The sequence below is a fragment of the Desmodus rotundus genome, chromosome 6 (genome assembly GCF_022682495.2).
Source record: "Desmodus rotundus isolate HL8 chromosome 6, HLdesRot8A.1, whole genome shotgun sequence".
Taxonomy (NCBI): Eukaryota; Metazoa; Chordata; class Mammalia; order Chiroptera; family Phyllostomidae; genus Desmodus; species Desmodus rotundus.
This window is the reverse complement of record NC_071392.1, coordinates 117,212,428-117,237,691: the sequence shown is the minus strand read 5'-3', so window position 1 is coordinate 117,237,691 and position 25,264 is coordinate 117,212,428. Positions and strand designations below refer to the sequence as shown.

Below are 25,264 nucleotides of genomic sequence, written 5' to 3'. Positions count from 1 at the left end.
CAGCCATTACAATTCACACCTAGGCTAGCTTCTGAGTTCCCTGACTTCCTCAACAGGAACTGCTTTATCCTAGCAGTTCTCTCTCTATTATGTCTACTACACCTGTTCTCTGACCTCACCAGGCTTTTCGTCCCTTGAACCCCTCTCTAATTCTCCTTCCAGTGTCTCTATCCTGTTTTTATTTCCCTCTCTAACCAATCAAGAAAATTCGGTGTCAGTTCAATCATTTCCCTGCTAATAACCCTAAATTTCTTTGCTACATTGTTCTATTATACTTAACATGAGGGAACTCTCCCCCTACCCAATCCTGAGCTAATGCTGCTTAATAAAATCAAACAACCCATAAAGTTGATATCATTATTTCTGCCTCAGTGGAACTCTGAAAACCTTCTGCAATCTTTCTGTATTCCTTAACATCTCTCTCACCAATTCTCCATAGAAGTGATTTCAAAGAACTGACTCTTCTCCCCAACCACCTCCTCCTATACCCTTGGCTCCTGGCCTTGCTTTCATTTCAGAGAAAATAGAAGGCATTCAACGGAGACACCCTTGATTCCCAATGACCATATTTACAAATTTCCTCCCCTGTAATTCTTTTCAAGTCCATTAGAAACCTTATTCCATAGATCCTCTACCACTACCTCCTAGATTTAATTCCTCTCTTTCATAAAAGCATTTAAACCCAAGAATTTCTTAAAAAAAAACAAACCCAATGAAAAAACAAAACAAAAAATCTCCTTTGAATCTCCATCAGTCCTCCAGATAGCATTCTCTCTACTTCATTTTACAGCCAAATTTCTAGAAAGAGTTGTATCCATGGCAATCTGGCTTCTTTTACTACCATTCCACTAAAACAACTACCTCCCCTCCATATTTTTTTAAAATGAGCCTTTGGAAATTTTAAAAATATTTCCAACTCATTCACAAAAGATTTATTATAATTTCCCTAATATATAAAAAACTCCTGCAGATCAGATTAATAAAAAGGGGACCAACGACCCAAAAGAAAAATGGGCAAAAAACATGAAACAGACAATTCACAGAAAACCAAATATTTCTCTTAAGTATATGAAAAGAGGCTCAACCTCACTCATGACGAGAGAAAACCATATTAAACCTATACCATGATATCATTGTTCAACTACCAGATAGAAGTAAATATAAAAAACCTGAACAACACTGCACTGGCAAGGATTTGCGTAAACAGATGTTCTTGTAAGATCTGTAAATATTTATCAGAATTACGAAAGCACAGCCCTTTGACACAATTCCACTTGAGAACTTTACAGATATAGCCATATTTTAAAAGTGACCTATGTACCAGGTTATTCAGTGCAGCATTGTTTCCAATAAAAAATATTGGAAATAACCTAAATGTTTATCAATAGGAGAAGTAAACATGATTAAATAAATCATAGCATATTCACAAAATGAAATACTATGCAGTTATTCAATAGAATCATGAGGGTCTCTGGAGATCCATTTTAGTATACAAGACAACCTTTGAACTAACTTAAAAATAATTTTTGCAAAAAAAATGTAAATTAAAATTCACCAGGGGAAGGGGTAGAGGGAAAGCCCACTGGTGTCTTTCTCTCCAGGGACATCCTCCTTCCCTACCCCATACACAACCTTTGTGCTGTGCAGTTTATCAACTTTTCTCTGTCACATCTGATTTACTGATACCCATACTGTCTCAAATTCATCACTTCCCCCACACCCCTCTATTAATTGAGAATTTTAAAAACTGGTTCTACGATGAGCGTCTAGTCTCAATACAGACGAATAGTTAAATGGTTTAAATCCAAGGGCAATATGCATTACCAAATGTCAGAAGGAAACCAGCCTGGCCAGTTGTAGTCTGCATGATACCAGAAAGCCTGTGCAAACATCCTAACAGTGGGAATGGCTCTGCCTTGTCCAAGGATGATTTTTAGAATGAGCTCTATTTGTTATATTTTAAAAGCAGTTTGTCTGACAGCTTCTTTTAAAAGTAAATATATACCTATTTTACAATCCAGTAATTCCATTCATATATATTTACCTAAGAGAAATAAAAACATATGTCCACGAAAAGATTAGTACAAGAATGTTCATAACAACAAAAAACTGAAAACAACCCAGGTAACCATCAATAAGAGAATATATAAACAAACTGATATTTTTTTCACAATGGAATATTACTCAGCAATAAACGAAAAGAATTACTGATACACACAACATGGGTGAATCTCAAAAACATCACACTGAGTGAAAAAAGCCTTGGGACTTCCAGTCAAGATGGAGGTATAGGTAAACATGCTTCACCCCTGCACACAACTACAGCAAAAATTACAACCAGGCTACAAAAACAAGTATCATCCAGAGTTGTCAGAAAATCGAGATGCATGGAAGTCCAACAACCAAGGATTTAAAGAAGCCACATTCATCCAGATGGGTAGGAGGGGCAGTGATGTGGGGTGATGTAGAGAGGCGGTGGAATGGGAGGTCCCACATTCACATGTGGTAACTAAAGTTGGGAGGGATACTTTGGGAGCCAGCAATCCCAGCCCCCAACCAGACCACCCAGCCCAGGATTTCAGTGTCAGGAAGGTAAGTCCCCATACCCTCTGGCTGTAAAAACCACTGGGGGTGGAAGCAACTGAAAAAACTGAGGGATTCTCAAAGAGACTCCTCTTAAAGGGTCCACAATGGACTTAGGACTCACACAGACCGACAGCCTCGGGGATTCAGCACCAGGGCAATAGCTGAAAGGGCACCAGTGGCATAAGGAGAGAAGGGGAGAAAGTGAAGTGACTGGCAACAGGGTGAGTGCTGAGAGACAGCTTCCTTCCAGGCAATCTCCATAGGCCAGGCAGCAGCATTGTTTCCTCTCTGAGCCCTCCCCCACAGAGAGCCACAAAGCAGCAAAATGGGTTGCCCAGCCCTGGCGATTACCTAAGGCTCCGCCTCACACAATGTATAGATGCCTTTTCTACAAAAGGCCACGGTACTAAGGGAGTCAACGCAGCTCTACCTAATACACAGAAATAAACAGAGGGAGGCTACCAAATTGAAAAGACAAAGAAATGTGGTCCAAATGAAAGAATAGAACAAAACTCCAGGAAAGGAACTGAATAAAATGGAGATAAACAACCTATCAGATGCAGAGTTTAAAACACTGGTTATCAGAATGATCAAAGAAATCCTTGGGTACTGCAACAGCATAAAAAAGACGCAGGCAGAAATGAAGTTGCATTACATGAAATAAAGAGAAATCTACAGGGAACCAAGAGTGTGGGGGATGAAGCCGAGAATCAAAGCAAAGACTTGGAACATAACGAAGAAAAAAAGCATTCAATCAGAACAGCAAGAAGAAAAAAGAAATTTTTTAAAAAAGGATATAACAAGAAGCCTCTGGGAAATCTCCAAACGTACCAACATCCAAATCACAGGGGTGCCAGAAGGAAAAGAGAAAGAATAAGAAATTGAAAACTGACTTGAACAAATAATAAAAGAAAATTTCCCTGATTTGGTGAAGGAAACAGACATATAAGTCCAGGAAGCACAGAGGGTCTCAAACAAGATGGACGCAAAGAGGCCCACTGCAAGACACATCATAGTTAAAACGTCAAAGGTTAAAGATAAAGAATCTTAAAGCAGCAAGAGAAAAGCAGAGAGACACCTATAGGGGGGGTTCCCATAAGACTGCCAGCTGCTTTCTCAAAAGAAACTTTGCAGGCTAGAAGGGACTCGCAAGAAGTATTCAAAGTGATGAAAAGCAAGGGCCTACAACCTAGAATACTCTATCCAGCAAAGCTATCATTTAGAATGGAAGGGCAGATAAAGTGCTTCCCAGACAAGAAAAAACTAAAGGAGTTCATCATCACCAAACCATTATTACATGAAATGTTAAAGGGACTTAAGAAAAATATCATCATCAAAACTATCAATATTAAAATGGCAACAAATTCACAACTATCAACAAACGAATCTAAAAAACAAACTAAACATACAAGCAGAACAGGAACAGAATCATGGATATGGAGAGGGTTCCATCATTTGGAGGGTCATCATCTGGGGTGGGGAAGGAAGGTAATGGGGGGAAAGGTACAGGGATTAATAAGTACGAATTGGCAGGCACAAAATAGAGAGGGGGGTGTTAAGAACAGCATAGGAAATGGAGCAGCCAAAGAACTTCTATGCACAACCCATGGACATGAACTAAGGGAGGGGATTGCTGAAGGGAATGGAGGTACAGGGTGGAGGGAGACAAAGGGAGAAAAACTGGGACAACTGTAATAGCATAATCAATAAAATATATTAAAAAAAAAAGAAAAGCAGAGGGCCCAGAGACATATGAAAAAAATGCTCAGCATCATTAGCCATCAGAGAGATGCAAATTAAAACCACAATGAGGTACCATGTCACACTGGTCAGAGTGGTCAACATAAACAAATCAACAAACAAGTGCTGGAGAGGATACGGAGAAAAGGGAACCTTAGTACATACATTGTTGGTGGGAATGCAGACTGGTGCGGCCACTGTGGAAAACAGTATGGAATTTCCACAGAAAACTAAAAATGGAACTGCCTTTTGACCCAGCAATTGCACCGCTGGGACTATACCCCAAGAGCCCTGAAACACCAATCCAAAAGAACCTGTGCACCCCAATGTTCACAGCAGCACAATTTACAATAGCCAAGTACTGGAAGCAACCTAAGTACCCATCAGCAAATGAGTGGAACAAAAAACTATGGTACATTTACACAATGGAATTCTACGCAACAGATAGAAAGAAGGAGCTTATACCCTTTGTGACACCATGGATGGAACTGGAGAGTATTATGCTAAGTGAAATAAGCCAGGTGGTGAGGGACAAATACCATATGATCTCACCTTTAACTGGAACATAATCAACAGAAGAAAAAACCAAACAAAATATAACCAGAGACAATGAAGTTAAGAACAATATAACAATAGTCAGAGGGCAGGGGGGAAGGGACAGTGGGGAGAAGGGTTTTCAGGAACTGCTATAAAGGACACATGGACAAAGTCAAGGGGGAGGGTGGAAGCAGGGGAGGGAGGTGGGTTTGGCTGGGGTGGTAGAGGGATATGATTCCATACATATGAAGTTCTAGAAAAAGTAAAACTATAGTGGAAAATCAGAACAACTGCTGCCTGGGAAAGAGACAGAGAGCATTTACTGGAAAGGAACATGAGGGTACTTCCTGAACAAGAGTAATACTCTATATCTTGACAGGGAAGTGGGTTGCATGGAGGAATGCAGTTTTCAGAACTCACTGAATGATAACTTAAGATTTGTGTATTCACTGTACATAAATTTGACCTCTATAAAGACTCTACTCATTGACAAATACTGTAAAGGATATATATGTTTAAGTATTGGGAAGAAATGTACTGATATATGCAATTTAATTTGAAATACTGGGTTGGCCAAAGTCTGTTTAGTTTTTTCTGCAAAATAAAAAGACCCATTTTTCGTTTTTTCCAATAACTTTATTGATTTGGATATTTTGAGTGTGTCGGCTATCTCCGGCATGGTATAATGTTGATTGTTCTCAATTAATGTCTTGGTTTGATTGCTATCAACTTCAACTGGTCTACCGAATCATGAGGTATCATCCAGCGAGAACTCTCCAGCACAAAACTTCACAATCCACTTTTGACACGTTCAGTCACAGTACCTTCTCTATATACTGCACAAATCTTTTTTTTTTGATTTTCAGTTGCATTTTTACCTTTCTTATAATAATAAAGCATAATATGCCAAATGTGTATTTTCTTCCATCTTTAACATTAAAATGGTTACACAAAAAATTCACCAATTTTGATTTTTTTTAAATGCATGCTGTTAATACAATCAAACAAAATTGTTTTGAATGAATTTAAAGACAACTAAGAGCTACTAGAGCTATCATACAGAAAAAAGTAAACAAACTTTTTGGTCAACCCAATATATTAAAAACAATATAAATTGACAGATGAATGGAAGAATAGATATATGAACAGATATATGATAAAATAAGTATAGAAAAATATTAATTGTAGAATCTAGGTGGTGGATATAAAATTCTCTCAATTCTTCTCTTATTTGAGATTTTTGTAATAATATTTTCTCCATTTACTCAAGTTTTTATGTTCCTTAAAGTATTACTATATTTTTTTGTCCTATTCATTTTTTCTTTTTAAATTTTTTATAAACTCTATTCATTTGTTTTTAGACAGAGGAGAAGGGAGGGAGAAAGAGAGGGAGAGAAACATCAATGTGTGGTTACCTCTTGCATACCCCCTACTGGGGACCTGGTCCACAACCCAGGCATGTGTCCTGACTGGGAATGGAACCGGCAACCCTTTGGTTCGCAGGCCAGCACTCAATCCACAGAGCCACACCAGCCAGGGCTGTCCTATTCATTCCTGATGAGAACATTTAAGTTCTACTCTTTTAGCAAATTTGAATTATACAAGACTGTTATCAACTATAATCACCTTGTTTTACATTAGATCCCCAGACCACATTCATCTTTTAGCTGAAATGAATGGAATCTTTTAATGTTATTTATTAAAACATTATGTTTGTTATACAGGAAAGACACTAATCCTCCTCTTCATTGCAATTATAAACCACTTAAAAAAAGTAAAGTATGCTCATTACAAGATATACAAACAGAACAGAGGGATTATAAGGTAAAATATAAGTCTCATTCATCTCCTGCAAGTCCTAGTCCCAAAAGTGATCTCGAAATACTTTTCTTCTATATCCTTTAGAAATTTCCTATACTATACCAGCATATACCCACACATAAAAAAATTATCAACAGGATATTACACATACTTCTACAGCTTGCATTTTTACTTACGGAATAAATTCTGAATGTCTTCCACATCAACACATCTATCTAGCTGCCCTTCTTTTTAGTGGCTGTACAGTGTTTCATCATATGGATGTATCACAGTTATTTTAACCAGTCTGTCTGTTTGATTTTGTTAAGAAGTAGTTCATTGTATATGATTTCCTCCCCTATGTTTTACATCATTTTCGATTAGGCAATAGTGGCCTGAGTAAAGATGGAATTATATATACCAGAAAAGCCAAAATAATAGAAGCAGCTCACATTTACGCATTGTTCATTTCTCAAAAAGTGAATCATAAGCCTTTGGTTAACTGTGCATACAGAGCAGCTGAGCAGGGAGGCTTTGGGAGATGAGTCATGAAATCTGGGCAGTTCCCTAATTTGTTGAACGCAATGGCACACACATTGTGTTCTCTCTCCTAACCTACCACACCCAGAAAAAGGGCCAAAATACAGTCCTTATTTCATTATAAAAATTTTTCTTACTTTAAAAAATTGTTTTCACTGCACATACATTAATTAGGGTGCTCAGTCTGGAAGGTTTAACATTAAAAAACCCCCCAGGAAAACCAAGATTTCATCAGAAATACTTGAAAGCCCTCAAATAAGTGAAAAAGGCAGTTCTAAAAATTATAGCTGCTGTTTTCCTGGTATTTGAGTGTCTAAGAACATTTCCCAATTTTTCTTAAAACTCAAAACCTGCACAGTTGATCTGAGACATTCTCCAGAGATATACATGGAGGCTCTGAATTCTGGAGTGGGGGTATGGATGGTCAGTAGTGTCCACTGGCTATTAAATCACTCGCACCTGCCCTTCCATTTCAAAACCCAGTTGCACAGGACAGTTTGTATGCCTCCTTTCACTTAATCCTCCCCAACTCTACAATGCTGACACTGGTGTTACTACCAGTGCCATGTTGTGCACCTTTGTGGGGGGAGGGGAGGCTTGAATTGCAGAAACCTTGAATATTAATTTCATAATCAATCAATTTTATAAGCTACACAGATACCAGGGGTAAATTTTGAGAAATATACATCCTGAACTCAAGATGAAGGAACCATTCACAGACATACTATTTGGCTTCTTGCCCAGATATATACTCCCTGGCAGTGGGCCCTGAGGCCCTCAGAAACACGCCATTCCCACCTAAAGCAAGGAGAGGAAGAACAAAGAAAATTGGGTGCCAAGGAGAACATGCCCACTCCTTAGCTAGGTGTGGACAAGTTCTAGCCAAGGATATATAAGATTAAGTATACTGTGAGACTTCTAGGAAGGTGGTTTAAAAGCAAAGGAGGGATCCTTTTCCCCTGCCCTTCCTCCTGTAACCTGGTATTTAGATGAGATGATTGGAGCCCTGGCAGTCATTATGAACCTTGAAGTGACTTTGAGCATGGCAGAATAGAGAGCGAGAAAGGGACTGAGTTCTCCAATGACACTGTCAAACTGCCATACTAGACCAACTTACTTTGAGATTTCATATATACAAGAAACAAATAAACCTGTCTTATTTTCTGACATATACAACCAACCCCAACCCCAATATATACAACCCCCATGATACAGCTAAAATATAAGAAATAAGATTTGTGATGACCTAGGGATAGGAATGATGAGGCTTCTCAGTCTTAATAAGTACAATGTTGCATACATTTGTTAAAGAAAAAAACGTTACATGGAATCAATATTATGAAGTCCCCACTGGCAAAGGACAGCTTAGTCAATCCAAAGTTTACACTTTGGCTGTGATAGCTTCCATCAAGAAGTCTATTTACTGAAAGTTAAGTATTCAATATTCAATACATTAGTTGATAAAATATGATCAAATATCAGGTACATATATCAGTATTTGGCATTTCCTCTCAGTTAAATCTAACAGAAACTTTACAACCTAGATACTCTTACTCCCATTTTGCAGATAAAGAAATTGAGAGATGGTCACATGGCTGGTAATAGAATTCAAATCTAGGACTACCTTTCTTCATATATCTTATTATCATTGATCCTTCAAAATATTAAAGACTAATGAAGAAACAGAAAAATTTTCCTAATGCCAACTAAAACTAATTGATTATTTCAATTTTATATGTTTCTAAACAAAGGGGTAGTGATTGTTTAATGTTTTCACATTAATCAACCACTGATTTTCAGATATCCAATATACATATATAACTGTTCAAGTACTAGTGTTGATTTTAAGTACACTCACCTCTTTTACAGAGATGAAGATCTCTGTGGGAAAGATATGTATTCAACTCTCAGACTTATTGAGGATCTCTCTCATGTATGGGAGAACCAAAGAAGTAAGTGATAGCTATGAGTGTTAAGCTCTGCCCTGGGCCTTCTAGAGCTGTTCAGGTTCTCTGATTGGAGGAAAAGGCACCTAGAAGGAAGGTTCAGTTCCTACAGCTAATTGTTCAATCAACATTGTATTATTTACATTAAGAATAAAAAATATTTTTACAACTGCAACCCTTGGCTGCTTATAGTAGGCACTTGTACTAGGTGTTTTATATACTTTAACCCATTTCATCCTCACAAGCACCTTGTAAGTCAGGTATTGTTTTTCCATTTTACAGAGGAAGAATCTAAAGATCACAGAGGTTAAGAAATTTGCTCAAAGCCACACCTGATACATAGCTAGTAGGACTCAAACAAACTCAGAGCTAACTCCAAAGCTCACATTCTTCCGTTCATGCTCCTCCAGATATTGGAAATACACAGACAGATTAGATACAGACATTGTCATCAAGTAGCTCACTAACCAGTAGTGAGGCACAAATAAACTATATATTTAAACCTTGAATGAACATTAATAGTAAGGTGAAGTAGTATAACTGCAGACCAGAGAAGGAATTTTCAGGCGAGGTAATGTTTGAACTGAGTTTGGGAGAATAAAGGGTAATTAGCCAAGAAAAGGGTCAGAAACAGTCTCTCAAGCAGAGGGGACCTGGAAGCATGAAACAGCTTATCTAGTTCTAGGCATGGCAAAGAGCTGGGTAAGAGCATCAAGCAGGACCTCAATAAATATCTGTTAAATGAATGTGAAAACTGCAGACATGCAAGATTAGAGTCTGTGAGGATATGTGGAGGAAACGTAGCCAATGAGGCTACAGGAAGCATAGATCAGACTGCAAAGGGACTGTTGGCCACATAAGAACTTTTGACTTTCCACACTGAGGAACCAGCAAAGGTTCTAGCACAGAGAGGCTGATGAGAACAATTTGGATTTAGAAACAATGAGTGACAGACTGCAAGGTGGAGGATCAACTGGTGGTGTCTGAGGTTAGGAGGGCCATTAACTGAAGATTTCAGAAGTAATCTAGCTAATAAACCAGGAGAATCTCAAAACAGGGCAGAAATATCCACAGGAGACTGATAAGAGAATTTACAGGGCTAGAACTGCAGACTTAACAATGAGATGCCAGAGGTAAGGAAGTCCTAGGTATCCAGCAGGTTTATTCCAAGGCCATAAGCAGGAGGATGACTGCTTTTGGACATACCATGGGAAAGGTTATAAGTTGAACATGAAAAATGTACCTGTTGTACCTACAATAGGGCATGGGGTGAGACCTATTTTTCAAGAATTCTTTTCTAGAAAAATGCTCTAAGCAGTAATGGTTTAGAGAACATACAGAATTAAGGTTAGTGCTGGGTGAAGGTAACAGAACTCTAAGCAACAGGACTGAGTACTGGCAAGAGAATTAGCTGAATTGCTGAACCAAAGTGTTGATAGAAATAAAAGGCAGATATTAAAGATCATTAAAGGAAATAAAATACTTAAGTGACTAAAAACTCAGATGTTAGGGAATATTTTATAGTGGTAACTATAGAATAGGTAGGTAAACTGGAAGGCCCCAAGAGGTTAATTTCACCGGAATTGTTTGGAAACTATTTTAACTGATAGGTTCTAGTCCTTGGGAAAAAATCAATATAGATGGCTAACTCTATGTAATTATAGTTTCCTTGAAATATATGGATCTCAATGCCCATAAAATGAAAAAGCCTTTACTATCCCGAGATTATACCACAAGCAGTTTATTTAATATCCATTCAAAATTCCATGGTTACTTTCCTCCTCTGCTCCTGCAGGCATAGCAAACTATTTCAGTATTATCTTCTTTTAAAAAGTTAATCATGGGCTGCTGGCCAAGACAGAGGCGTAGGTAGACACACTGTGCCTCCTTGCACAACCAAAAGGAGGACAACAACAACTTAAAAACAAAAAACGAGAAATGACAGAAAATCGAACTGTATGGAAGTCTGACGACCAAGGAGATAAAGAAGAAACATTCATCCAGACCCGTAGGAGGGGCGGAGCCGGGGAGCCGGGGTGGAGAGGACTCGAGACAAGGCAACGGCTGGCGGACCCAGCAAGGTAGCAGACTGTGCACAGGGCAGGCCAGGCTGCAGCTAGCAGACCCCACAAGGTGGTGGCTGGCAGACCCTGGGGCCCCACATTCCCACATAGATATACCCAGAGGAACTGCCAAGAGAGCGAAACAGACCAAGCAACCTAGGGCTCCAGCTCAGGGAAATAAAGCCTCAAACCTCTGATTGAAAACACCCGTGGGGGTTGAGGCGGCAGTGGGAGAAACTCCCAGCCTCACAGGACAGTTCTTTGGAGAGACCCACAGGGGCCTAGAGTGTGCACAAGCCCATCCACCCACTCGGGAATTAGCACAGGAGGGGCCAAGTTGGATTGTGGGCAGGGGAGGGAGTGACTGAAATCCAACAGAGAGTGGAGCAGGTGTCATTGCTCCCTCTCAGCCCCACCCCCACATACAGCATCACAGCACAGACACCAGCATTACCCACCCCTTTAGGTAACAGGTGCACCAAGACAAAAAAATGGCCCAAATGAAAGAACAGATCAAAGCTCCAGAAATAATACAACTAAGCAATGAACAGATAGCCAACCTATCAGATGCACGGTTCAAAACACTGGTAATCAGGATGCTCACAGAATTGGTTGAATTTGGTCGCAAATTAGATGAAAAAATCAAGGCTATGCTAAGAGAAACAAAGGAAAATGTACAGGGAACCAATAGTGATGGGAAGGAAACTGGGACCCAGATCAACGGTGTGGACCAGAAAGAAGAACAAACAGCCAGAAAAGAATGAAGAAACAAGAATTCGGAAAAATGAGGAGAGGCTTAGGAACCTCCAGGACATCTTGAAAAATGTTCTAACATCCAAATTATAGGGGTGCCAGAAGGAGAAGAGGAAGAACAAAAAATTGAAAACTTATTTGAACAAATAATGAAAGAGAACTTCCCCAATCTGGCAAAGGAAATAGACTTCCAGGAAGTCCAGGAAGCTCAGAGAGTCCCAAAGAAGCTGGATCCAAGGAGGAACACACCAAGGCACATCATAATTACATTACCCAAGATGAAACAGAAGGAGAGAATCTTAGAAGCAGCAAGACAAACGGACACAGTTACTTACAAAGGAGTTCCCATAAGACTGTCAGCTGATTTCTCCAAAGAGACCTTACAGGCAAGAAGGAGCTGGCAAGAAGTATTCCAAGTCATGAAAGGCAAGGACCTACATCCAAGATTACTCTATCCAGCAAAGCTTTCATTTAGAATGGAAGGGCAGATAAAGAAAGTGCTTCTCAGATAAAGTCAAGTTAAAGGAGTTCATCATCACCAAGCCCTTATTATATGAAATGTTAAAGGGATTTATCTAAGAAAAAAAAGATCAAAAATATGAACAGAAAAAATGACAGCAAACTCACAGTTATTAACAACCACACCTAAAACAAAAACAAAAGCAAACTAAGCCAACAACTAAAACAGGAACAGAACCACAGAGATGGAGATCACATGGAGGGTTATCAACAGGGGAGTGGGAGGGGGAGAGAGGGGGGAAAGGTACAGAGAATAAGTAGCATAAATGGTAGGTAGAAAATAGACAGGGGGAGGGTAAGAATAGTATAGGAAATGTAGAAGCCAAAGAACTTATATGTATGAGCCATGGACTTGAATTATAGGGGAGGATTGTGGGAGGGAGGGGGTGGGCAGGATGGAATGGAGTGAAGGGGGGAAATGGGACAACTGTAATAGCATAATCAATAAATGTATTTTTTAAAAAAGTTAATCATGAGTATGTGATTATTTGAAGAACCTGTTAACCTCCTGTCCAATTGATTAGATAGTAATTATCTAGGGGCAAATCTTATATACAAAAAACTTTAATATATACATAAACACAAACTCTGGCCTAATTGCTTGGCAAAAATTAGACTGCAAGTTATTTTATCTATTAGGTACTGATGGATACTAACTTCGATGGCTATGACACTAATCAACTCTGAAATCTCTTATCTAGAAGGAGGGCTGTTCATATATTCAATGTCTGCAAAGAGTTCCCGCTGAGCTAAACATAGTGCATGCAGTGTGTACTCTACGAAAGAGTCCATGAAACATGCTTTGCAGGGGGAGGGTAGTTTAATTCTTTCACATTGCCTGTGGAGAGTCTGGCAGTGATGAAAGCCTAGAAAACTCATGAAAGGGCCTTTTATAATCAGGGTGAATGTGGAGCACAAAAGCAAAGTCAGATGACCTACTTAAAGCTTTGCTTTTACTGATGAGAATTAATTCTCATTCCAGATTAGTCGCTTTCTAGAAAAAGAAAACCTTACATAATGGCTGGAAAATTAAGATACAAGGAGTATAACTCTACTAAGTTCCAATTTTTCCCTCTCAAATATCAGCTCAAGACCTAGGATCTGTGACCACGGACAGAATACTCCTATGTTTCTTAAGGCTCTGAAAGTTATGCTCTTGCTTACCTCATTGTAACAATGTGTTCTTTGACTGCTGGGCTATGAGGAAATTTAAATTCCATAATCCATTGATCAGGTCAGAAGTTTGGGCTAATAATATTGTAAGAGGAAATAGTTTCTTAATCTCTTTCTGTACCTTATACAAAGAAATGGATGCTAAACCTGTCTTGGAAGGTAAGGAAACACTCAGCAATAAGAAGGAATGTGAGAATATGAATGAATATCAAGACCATTATGGTGAATGCAAGAAGCCAGACATAACAGCATATGCCCTATGATTACATTTATTTTTTACTTATTATAAAGTTTCAATATAATTTAAGGGTTTATTGAAATTACCATTTATGTCTAATGAATAGGCAGCAAAAACAACATATTGCTCTGGCCAGGTAGCTCAGTTGGTTAGAGTGTCATCCGGATAGGCCAAGGTAGCGGGTTCCAGGGTTCAATCCCTGGTCAAGGCACATACAAGAATCAACCAATGAAAACAACAAATCAATATTTCTCTCTCAAACAAATAAAATAACTTTGGAAAAATAAGTCTTCAGGCCCAGATGCCTTCACTGGTAAATCCCATGAAACATTTAAAAAGGATATAACACCAATTCTACACAATCTCTTCCAAAAATAAAGAGGAGGGACTACTTCCCAACTCTCATTTTTACACCAACATTATCCTAAAAACAAAACCAGACAATGAACCAAAATAAAATTACAGACTAATTTCCCTCATAAACATAGAAATAAAAATCCTCAATAGGATATTACCAAATCAAGTGCAGCAACGTATAAAAAGAATAATATACAATGATGAAGTAGGATTTATTTTAGGAATGCAAGGCTGGTTCAATTTTTTTAATCAATGTGAATTACAGATTGAAAAAACCCACATAAGCCTATCAATTGATGTACACTGACACAACCCAACACCCATTCGTGAGAAAAACTCTCAGCAAAGTTGGAATAAAAGGAATCTTCCTCTAACTAATAAAGGCATCTTAAAAATAAAACACACAAAAACCCCAAAGTCGAATTACTTTCCCCCTAAAATAATAAACAAGGCCAGGACTTCCACTCTCACCACTCTTATTCAACATAGTACTGTAAGTCTTACCCAGTGCAATAAGGAAAGAAAAGAAAATTAAAATATCCATAGATCAGAAAGAACTAAAACTGTCCATATTTATAGAGGACACGATAATCTACGTAGAAAATCCCAAGTAATCTACAAAAAACAGAAAAGAAAAAAAAACCTCCTGGAACTAGTACATTTAGCAATGTCACAGGACATAAGGACAACACAGAAAAAAATCATTAATGTTTCTATGTACTAGTAAAGACTAACTGAAAAAACAAATTTAAAAACATAGTAACATTTACAATCACCCCCCAAAAGAGAAAATACATAGTTATAAATCTAACAAAACATGTTAGGATCTAATGCTAAAAACTACAAAACACTGATGAAACAGTAATCAAGTTAGACCTAAATAAATGAAAAGACATATAGTGTTCATGTTTTGGGTTCACTACCAGGATGAGAGCCACCATCTTAAAGGATAATAGCTATAATGTTTTTAATCACAAAAAATAGGCTGCTCTTACACTTTGGAAATAAAGTGGAATGGGAGAGAACCTGACTTTAGCTTTATTTTGTGAGAACACTTACTTGGGGGACAAAGCCTCCTCACAGCTCTGGTTTTATTTCTCTTACCTTAGTTATTTGAACTGCATCATCCATCCCCACTCACTGGAATTCCATAAATACTTCTTTTTTTTAGTTTTGCCACCTGCAACTAAAGGAAAAAAAACATTTAGAAAGGTGAAACAACCCTATTTAAACCTGTGGATTTGTTTCCAGGGAGAGGAATACACTCTAAGGAGATGTTTCCTACAGCTGTGTTTAACATCCAGGAGCCACGGAACAAATCTCCATCTTAAATTAAATAGTTTTTAGATCACCAAAGAGCTCATGAGAGCTGGGTGTGGTGAGAAATTAGGTCTTGCCAGTGCGGCAAGACGGAGCACTCCTCCCTTCTTCCAAAACTTGGACTACCATATTTTGCTGTGTATAATGTGCATTTTGACCAAATTTTTGAAGGAACAATAAGGATGTGCATTACATGTGTGTAGTAACTAAAATACCTTCTTCCTGTTCTTGTGTTTTGTAATTATTTGTTACATAACATTTCTCGTACCATAATATGTTCAAAAACTAATGCTAAAATTCCTTTATAAAACAAAAGACAAGTATCTAAATATAAATAAATAAATAATTGAATTAAAAAATTAAAACGACATAGTTTTTCCTAAAAGTTTGGGCCAAAAACATGGGTGTGCATTATACCCGGCAAAATAAGGTATTCCACTGCAAGGTTTTTTTGGACCATTAGGTCCCTGAAGCTAGTTTTAATTGTCTTACAAATCACAGGACAGCCCTTACATAACAAAGAATTATCCTCAAATGCCAAGGTTGAAAACCCGTACTAATCAAAGACCCACCTTCAGGTCCAAGCTCTGTAAATCATAAGTTAAGTGACCTAGGCCAAATGTATTAGCCTCCTGAAGCCTCAGTTCTTTCTCTTGGAAAAAGAATAGAGCCTGAATTAAAAGTTCTCTTCCATTCTAATTCTTACGGTACCAAAATAATAAAATTATACTGAAATAATACCTAACCTTTAAGTATACACAATGGACCAGACATACTGTTTTATGTGTTCTACCTCATTTAACCCTGAAAATAGCCCTGTAAGGCAGATGTTGTCATTCTCTTCATTATTCGAATGAATAACCTGATACAAGAAGGCTTGTTTAGGGTCACAAAGTGGTCAACAGTAGAGCCAGGACCTGAACCCGGCCAATCTGATTCTAGAGCCCTCATTCTTATCATTACCTCCCCCTCTTTCTGGACCTGTGGACAGAGGATTAAGAACCACATCCCTAAATTCACAGCCCACTAAACACCATAAGAGACTTTGGGTCAGAAAAGGGAGACAAGACACATTTTTGAAGTACAAATTAGCCAAGATTAGGAAAACCAGATCCAATGCTGTTAAGGATCTAATGCCACAGGTCGCTCATATTCTGCACTGACACTGTAGAAGACGATCCCTTTCAACAGAAAGGGTCTTCTGAACGTTCACACACTTGAATTTATTTTACTTCTGGGAATCTAGTCAAGAAAAATAATCCTAAATACAATTAAAAAACTTCATACAAAGACATTTATTGACTGCCCAATGACTGGGTCATGTAGTGGTCCAAGGCCCTAGCACTTCCGTCCGGTGAGGTACTCCACCATTGGGCAATCTGGGCTGCCAGAGACGGCCAGGTGTGCACTGCTGTCTGGTGGCTTCCCATCCCCAATCCTACCCTTTCCCTTTTTTCTCACAGTCATTACTCCCCAGTGTCAACAAAAGAAGTTGGGAGAAAACAAAGCAGGAAAATCTCTAGGACTGGATAAAAAGTAAAATGGAGAGATACATACTTCCTTCACATTGGTGGGTACAGGATAGTTAACATTTACCATTTACCATGGTAAATAAGAGATCGTATGTAGACAAGACAATGAAGAGTTTCATGGTCTTGTGCCAGGTGGTGCCTCTGAGGAGTCTGGAAAAGTACTCTGATATTTCAAAGGTAAGTTATACTGGATGCATAAGAAAAATGAACAGGACTCACTTAAGGTAAAAGACTGACCTTTGTTAAGGAAGCTACAGGCCAGGGACATGACTATGCACTATGACCCTCCTAGTTAGGAATCTATGATTAGACCATCCTGTGTGGTTACTTGCATTCACTGAGCTTGTAAGGCCTGCCACATGGCCCCCACTGAGCTTGCCAGGTCTGTAGTTCCTTTACACTCACACCAATAAGCCCCTTGCTCTCCCACTGCATCTCTGTCTGCTTTCAGAGAACCCAACTGGCACATATATTAAAGGTATTTACACTGATGGAGGAAAAAAAAAAAACACCAGGGGGAGAAAAAGACTTCCAGTAAATAAACCAAAATGTTAACAATGTTGGGGCCTCTGTACTATCCAAGTATTCCTGAACTATTGTCTATTACGTATACATAATAAAAAATATTCAAGGAAGACTTTGTGCTCAATTTTGCTCCTGAAGAAATACTCTTATGGCAGGAAAAATTGTTATATTTTTATACAATGTGACTAAATTCACCAAGGGGTAACTCATATACAAACTGCTGGAGTTCTTAAAAAAAAAAAAAAAAGGCACACGCCCATGTACTAAGGACTAAAAGACCAGGCAGTGGACTTTACAGACATTTCATAAGCTCAGCTTCCTCATCTGTTTGATCAAAAGTTGCACTAATTTAAACTCAAGACTTTTAAAGGAGACTATGGAGGTAGTTCAGTTAATCCTCCTGTTCTCACACGAGACCAATGCCCCACAAAGGATGACAGTAACTGGGCAAGCAAAGAGCAATCATTGGCCTTATTTCTCAATACTTGGGTCCATTTCTCTTTCCATCTGTACTAGCAATGAATCTACATGTAGATAGCACATTAAACACACAATTACAGAAAGGCAGAGGCTGGTGGCAAGACACAAACCCAGGTATATCTTATTCTGAAATCTATGCTCTCACCCCTTGGTTGAATAGGGCCTATAAACAATGTACATCAATAGCCACATGAGAAAAAGGGCTTCCCTCAAGAAGGAAATGCATGGAAAGTTTCAAAGACCTGATTTAAATTTATCGTAATTGTCACGCAATTACAAAACTCATAAGTATGGTGCAATGTACACAGCCAGTGAGACCTTCTAATCACTGTCTGACTGAAAGAGTAAAATAAACTAGAAAGGCCAATTCCTTGATATAGCAGAAACTCCTATGCCAAAGATCGGAAACAAAACCTTGAGGCAAATTAGAGAGACACTGCGTGGTTCCATTTCCTACTGTACAGTCATTGCCAGGAAGTCCCATGTTTACTATAGCAACAACTGGACTTGCTACTACTCACCCAGTTTCTGCCTTTTTGCTTCCTCAGGAAGCAGACTGGAAAATCAGGCTCCTGATCCCTTTTTTTAAAAGGAGCTGCCATTTAAAAATAGAAATTAATAAATGCATATATTAAAAATGTTACGCTTTGACACCCAAGATTTCTGTAAATTAAACTCAATCTTTAAATCACCCAGTCTTATTACTTTTTTTATCTTGCAATACAGCATTCTACAGAATTTACTAAAACTCTCCAGCTACTGAAGTCTAGGAATGATGGATAAGTGGTAACACCCTTTAAAAAGCGTAGCTAAGTTCTTAAGAAAGTAGAGAAAGCTGTCAGAGCTGGAAATAAAAAGTGAACCAAAGGCCAGAGCTAGAAGTAGGTACTGACCTTTGTATTATCCCCAGAAGCTTTTGTAATAAGACATTTCAGTAACCGATGGGAGTGGAGGAAAGGAGACAGAATGCAGGAGAAAAGTACAAAAGGCTCCAGAGTAAGGTGGAGAGTTGAATTTAAGATCTCTTGCAAAGTTGTAGCCCTCAGAGGCCTATGCTCTCAATGAAAATAAACAAGAAAAAATCTACCTGCATGAACAAGAAGACCAGAAAGCTTGTCTGACTTTTTAATCTACGGTAAGGGGAGAAAAGGGGTCCCCTTGAGAATTTGAAAACAAACATATGCTTCATATGGATTTGAGGTCTAAATTTACTTACTCTATCTCATGATTTAGGAGCCTCTACAACATGAGAAATTAACAAAACTGGCCTATGCCAGTGATACCCCTAGACATCTCCAGTAGATAAAAAATGAAACCACTGGGGAAAGGCAAAGCATCAACATAAAATGCACAGGATACAGAAAACAGAACAGTCTCACAAAAACTATAAAATCAAAACCATAAGGCAGGCATAAAATACTTAGTAATTAGTAAAATGGAAAATGTATCAGAAAAATTTATTCAAAATGCTGCACAAAGAAATAAACATTCCCTGACCCAGAAAAATAACTGAACTAAAAGATATAAAGCTGACTGTAAAATTTACATAGAAATACAAAGGACTTAGAATATCCAAAACAATTTTGATAAAGAAAGTTGGGGCTTCCGGCCAAGATGGAGGTGTAGGTAGACACACTGTGCCTCCTTGCACAACCAAAAGAAGGACAACAACAATTTAAAAACAAAAACCCACCAGAACTGACATAAAATCGAACTGCATGGAAGTCCAACAACCAAGGACATAAAGAAGAAACATCCATCCAGACCGGTAAGAGGGGCGGAGACTGCAGCCAGGACAGAGAGGACTCCAGGCAACTCTGGCGAGGTGGTGGATTGTGGAATGAACGGGGTAGGCAGTGCAACTGCTAGCAGACCCCACCGCCCCATATTCCAACATAGACAAACCGGGAGGAACAGTGGGGGAGCAAAACATACCAAGCAACCTAGAGCTCCAGCCTGGGGAAATAAAGCCTCAAACCTCTGATTGAAAACACCCGTGGGGGTTGAGGCGGCAGTGGGAGAAACTCCCAGCCTCACAGGACAGTTCCTTAGAGAGACCCACAGGGACCTAGAGCGTGCACAAGCCCATCCACCCACTCCGGAATCAGCACAGGAGGGGCCCAGTTGGATTGTGGGCAGGGGAGGGAGTGACTGAAACCCAGCGGAGAGTGGAGCAGGTGCCATTGCTCCCTCTTGGCGCCTCCCCCACATACAGCATCACAGCACAGACACCAGTGTTACCCCGCACCAGTGAACACCTAAGGCTCTGCCCCTTTAGGTAACAGGTGCACCAAGACAAAAAAATGGCCCAAATGAAAGAACAGATCAAAGCTCCAGAAATAATACAACTAAGCAATGAACAGATAGCCAACCTATCAGATGCACGGTTCAAAACACTGGTAATCAGGATGCTCACAGAATTGGTTGAATTTGGTCGCAAATTAGATGAAAAAATCAAGGCTGTGCTAAGAGAAACAAAGGAAAGTGTACAGGGAACCAATAGTGATGGGAAGGAAACTGGGACCCAGATCAACGGTGTGGACCAGAAAGAAGAAACAAACAGCCAGAAAAGAATGAAGAAACAAGAATTCGGAAAAATGAGGAGAGGCTTAGGAACCTCCAGGACATCTTGAAAAACGTTCCAACATCCGAATTATAGGGGTGCCAGAAGGAGAAGAGGAAGAACAAAAAATTGAAAACTTATTTGAACAAATAATGAAAGAGAACTTCCCCAATCTGGCAAAGGAAATAGACTTCCAGGAAGTCCAGGAAGCTCAGAGAGTCCCAAAGAAGCTGGATCCAAGGAGGAACACACCAAGGCACATCATAATTACATTACCCAAGATGAAACAGAAGGAGAGAATCTTAGAAGCAGCAAGACAAACGGACACAGTTACTTACAAAGGAGTTCCCATAAGACTGTCAGCTGATTTCTCCAAAGAGACCTTACAGGCAAGAAGGAGCTGGCAAGAAGTATTCCAAGTCATGAAAGGCAAGGACCTACATCCAAGATTACTCTATCCAGCAAAGCTTTCATTTAGAATGGAAGGGCAGATAAAGAAAGTGCTTCTCAGATAAAGTCAAGTTAAAGGAGTTCATCATCACCAAGCCCTTATTATATGAAATGTTAAAGGGATTTATCTAAGAAAAAAAAGATCAAAAATATGAACAGAAAAAATGACAGCAAACTCACAGTTATTAACAACCACACCTAAAACAAAAACAAAAGCAAACTAAGCCAACAACTAAAACAGGAACAGAACCACAGAAATGGAGATCACATGGAGGGTTATCAACAGGGGAGTGGGAGGGGGAGAGAGGGGGGAAAGGTACAGAGAATAAGTAGCATAAATGGTAGGTAGAAAATAGACAGGGGGAGGGTAAGAATAGTATAGGAAATGTAGAAGCCAAAGAACTTATATGTATGAGCCATGGACATAAACTAAAGAGGGGGAATGGGAAGGGAGGGGATGGGCAGGATGGAGTGGAGTGAAGTGGGAGAAATGGGACAACTATAATAGCATAATCAATAAATATATTTAAAAAAAAAGAAAACGAAAAAGAAAGTTGGAAAACTACCTGACAGTGAACAAGACAGTATGCTATGGGTATAAGAATGGATATATAAGCCAAGAGAATAAACCAGAGAGTACAGAAATAAAACCACACATACATACTCAACTGATTTTCTACAGAAATACCAAGGAAATTTAATGGGAACATAATAGGCAATTGAATAGTGTTAAAACAACTGGATACCTATATGGAAAATATGAACTTTGACCTTTAGCCTAATGCATATACAAATATTAACTTGAAAAGATTTTAGATCAAATGTAAAAGATAAAAGCATAAGAACACATAAAAGAGAAAACTTTACAATCCTGATATATTGTATTAATTTTATATTGGTCCATAACAAATTATCAGAGTTAGAGGTCATAGTCCAGGCACAAGGTGGTTAAATCTTCTGTTCAGGGTCTCAAGAGGATAAACTCAAGGTATCTGGCCCCTAGAGCTATGTTCTTATCTATCTAGCACTCAGGATCCTCTTCTAAATTCACATGGTTGTGGCAGAATTCACTTCCTTGCAGTTGTAGGACTTAAAGGTCCCTGTTTTCTTTGCTACTTCCCACCCACCAGCCCTGCTCAGTTGCTGAAGGCCATCTACAATACTTGCCATATGGGCTTCATCATCTTCAAAGTGAACAATAAAAAAAAAAACCCTCCCTCTTATTGAATCTTCATGTTTCAAATCCTTTCACTTCTTTTGGACCAAGATTTTAAGTGTTCATGTGATCAGGTCAGGTCTATCTGCAAAATCTCCCTTTTGCCGTGTAACATACTAGGCAATCACTAGAGTAACAATCTTCATCATATGAACAGAATACCCACACTCCCAGAAAAAAATTATATAGGAGTGTGGGTTAGGTCATCAAGAGTCACCTTAGGATTCTGTCTACCTACAGGTACACAGACTTCTTAGGTTGAACACCAAAAGCATGAGCTAATTTTAAAAAGTGATAATTTAGACTCCATCAAAATTATAACTTTCTGCTCTTTGAGAGAGCATTAAAAAACAAAAAATGACCTCCAGACTTCCAATCAAGATGGCAGCATAAGTAAACATGGCCCACCTCCTCATGAAACCACATTAAAATTACAACTAAAATATAGAACCATCACTCGGAACCTTCAGAAATTGAGTTGAATGGAAGTCTGATAACTACAGAATTAAAGAAACCACATCCATCCAGAGTGGTAAGAAGGGCAGAGTCGTGCAACAGGCTGGTCCCACATCCACATCTGGTGGATAATAATTCAAGAGGGGTATCTCAGGAGCGAGGAGTCCCAGCCCAACACCAGGCCTCCCTGCCCAGGGCTCCAGTGCCAGGAGGATAAGTCCCCATAATTTCTGGCTGCAAAACCAATGGGAATTGAATTGGTGGAATAAACTTCTGGAGTCCCAAGCAGTTCCTCTAAAAGAACCCACACATGGAATACAGAAACTCACTCCCTCTGAGCTCCAGCACTGGGGCAGCAGCTTGAAAAAGTACCAGTGGCAAACAGGGAGAAACTGAATTGTCTGGCAGAAGCCACTGTCCTTTTCATAAACCTCCCTCCACAGAGCCATAGAGCCAGCAGGCTGGTGCCAAACCTGAGACTCCGTCAACCTAGCTAACACCATTTGCCCAGCCCTTGAGATTCCGTACGACTCCATCCCACCCAACTTATGGGCCCACAGAAGCTGCTTTTCCATATGAATGGTTGGTCAGGGCTCATGCTTCACACCTTCCTAAATCCTATCAAACAAGCAACAACCAGCCTTAGTGAGCAAGCCCCCAACTCCTGTACCTCCTGCAAAGTGGCCCCAGGCACGGCACTATCAGCAACCAGCCTAGATTCACAGCTTGGCTTCACCTGGGAATTTGAAACCCTAACACAAGTAGCAGCCATCTCAGATTGCTTTATAGCTCAGGCAGGGTGGCCCTGGGCAGAACAAAGGTGGAACTGACCTTGGTCTACACCACCCAGGAAACCCCAGAGCCTACATACCCAGTTGATAGCTACAGAACACGTCAGAGTACCACCACCCTGCCTCTGCACAGCTGTGCCTCCACAGCCAGTCCTTGCAGCTGAATGGCATGGGTAAATCCCTCCAATTGACCTGCCAACAGCAACCTTGTAGGCTCAACTACAAGAGAAGGGTATACTCAGCCCACACGAAGGGTGCACCTCAAGTACCCAGTTTGGGTGATAGGGGAGGCTGTGCCACTGGACCCTACAGGACACCTATTACATTAGGTCATGCTACCAAGACAGGGAATCATAGCAGCTCTACCTAATACATAGAAACAAATACAAGGAAGCTGCCAAAATGGAGAGACAAAGAAACATGGCCCAAATGAAAGAACAGATCAAATCTCCAGAAAAAGAACTAAACAAAATGGAGATAAGCAATTTATCAGATGTAGAGTTTAAAACACTGGTTATAAGGATGCTCAAGGAACTTTACAGTAAAGACCTCAACAGCATAAAAAAAGATCAAGTAGGAAACGAAGAATACACTAATTGAAATAAAGGACAATTTACAGGGAAACAATAGTAAAGTGGAGGAAGCCAAGAATCAAATCAATGATTTGGAACACAAGGAAGCAAAAAACAACCAATCAGACAATAAGAAGAAAAAGAGAATCCAAAAAACAAGAATAGTATAAGCAGCCTCTGGGACAACTTCATGCATTCCAACATTTGCATGAACGGGGGTGCCAGAAGGAGAAGAGAAGGAGCAAGAAATTGGAAATCTATTTGAAAAAATAATGAAAAAAAAGTCCCTAATTTGATGAAGGAAGTAGACATGCAAGTCCAGGAAGCACAGAGAGTCCCAAGCAAGATGGATGCAAAGAGGCCTATTGCAAGACACATCATAATTTAAATGCCAAAGGTTAAAGATAAAGAGAGAATCTTAAAAGCAGCAAGAGAAAAGCAGTTAGTTACTATAGGGGAGTTCTCATAAGGCTGTCAGCTGGTTTCTCAAAAGAAACTTTGCAGGCTAGAAGGGACTCGCAAGAAGTATTCAAAGTGATGAAAAGCAAGGGCCTACAACCGAGAATACTCTATCCAGCAAAACTATCATTTAGAATGGAAGGGCAGACAAAGAGTTTCCCAGACAAGAAAAAACGAAAGGAGTTCATCATCACCAAACCATTGTTAAAAGAAATGTTAAAGGAACTTATTTAAGAAAAAGAAGATCAAAACTATGAATAATAAAATGGCAATAAATACGTATCTATCAACAATTGAATCTAAAAAACAAACTAAGCAAACAAGAATGGAGATAGAATTGTGGATAAGAAGAACGTTTTGATGGTTGCCGGACTAGAAAGGGGTGGGGGGGAATGGGTGAAGAGGAGAGGGGATTAAGAAGTACAAATAGGTAGTTACAGAATAGCCAGGGGGATGTAAAGTACAGTATAGGAAATGGAGTAATCAAAGAACCTATGCATGACCCATGGACATGAACAATGGTGGGGGGATTGCCTGAGAGAGTGGGCAGTGCTGGGTGGAGGGGGAGCAAAGGGGGAAAACTTGGGACAACAGTAATAGCATAATCAATAAATATAAATTAAAACAAAAACTAAAACCAAAAAACCA

At 39.3% G+C, this 25,264-nt stretch overlaps 1 protein-coding gene across 2 annotated transcripts in view; it reads right to left on the bottom strand.

The window, feature by feature from the left end:
* PTPRA (protein tyrosine phosphatase receptor type A) overlaps positions 1-25,264 on the bottom strand; it is a 138,842-nt gene that overhangs the window by 80,809 nt on the left and 32,769 nt on the right. For both annotated transcript variants that reach the window (XM_053926189.1, XM_053926191.1), the window contains exon 2: positions 15,357-15,438. In XM_053926189.1, coding sequence (XP_053782164.1) covers positions 15,357-15,383 — 27 coding nt within the window. In that variant the 5' untranslated portion in view covers positions 15,384-15,438. The remainder of the gene's footprint in view (positions 1-15,356; positions 15,439-25,264) is intronic.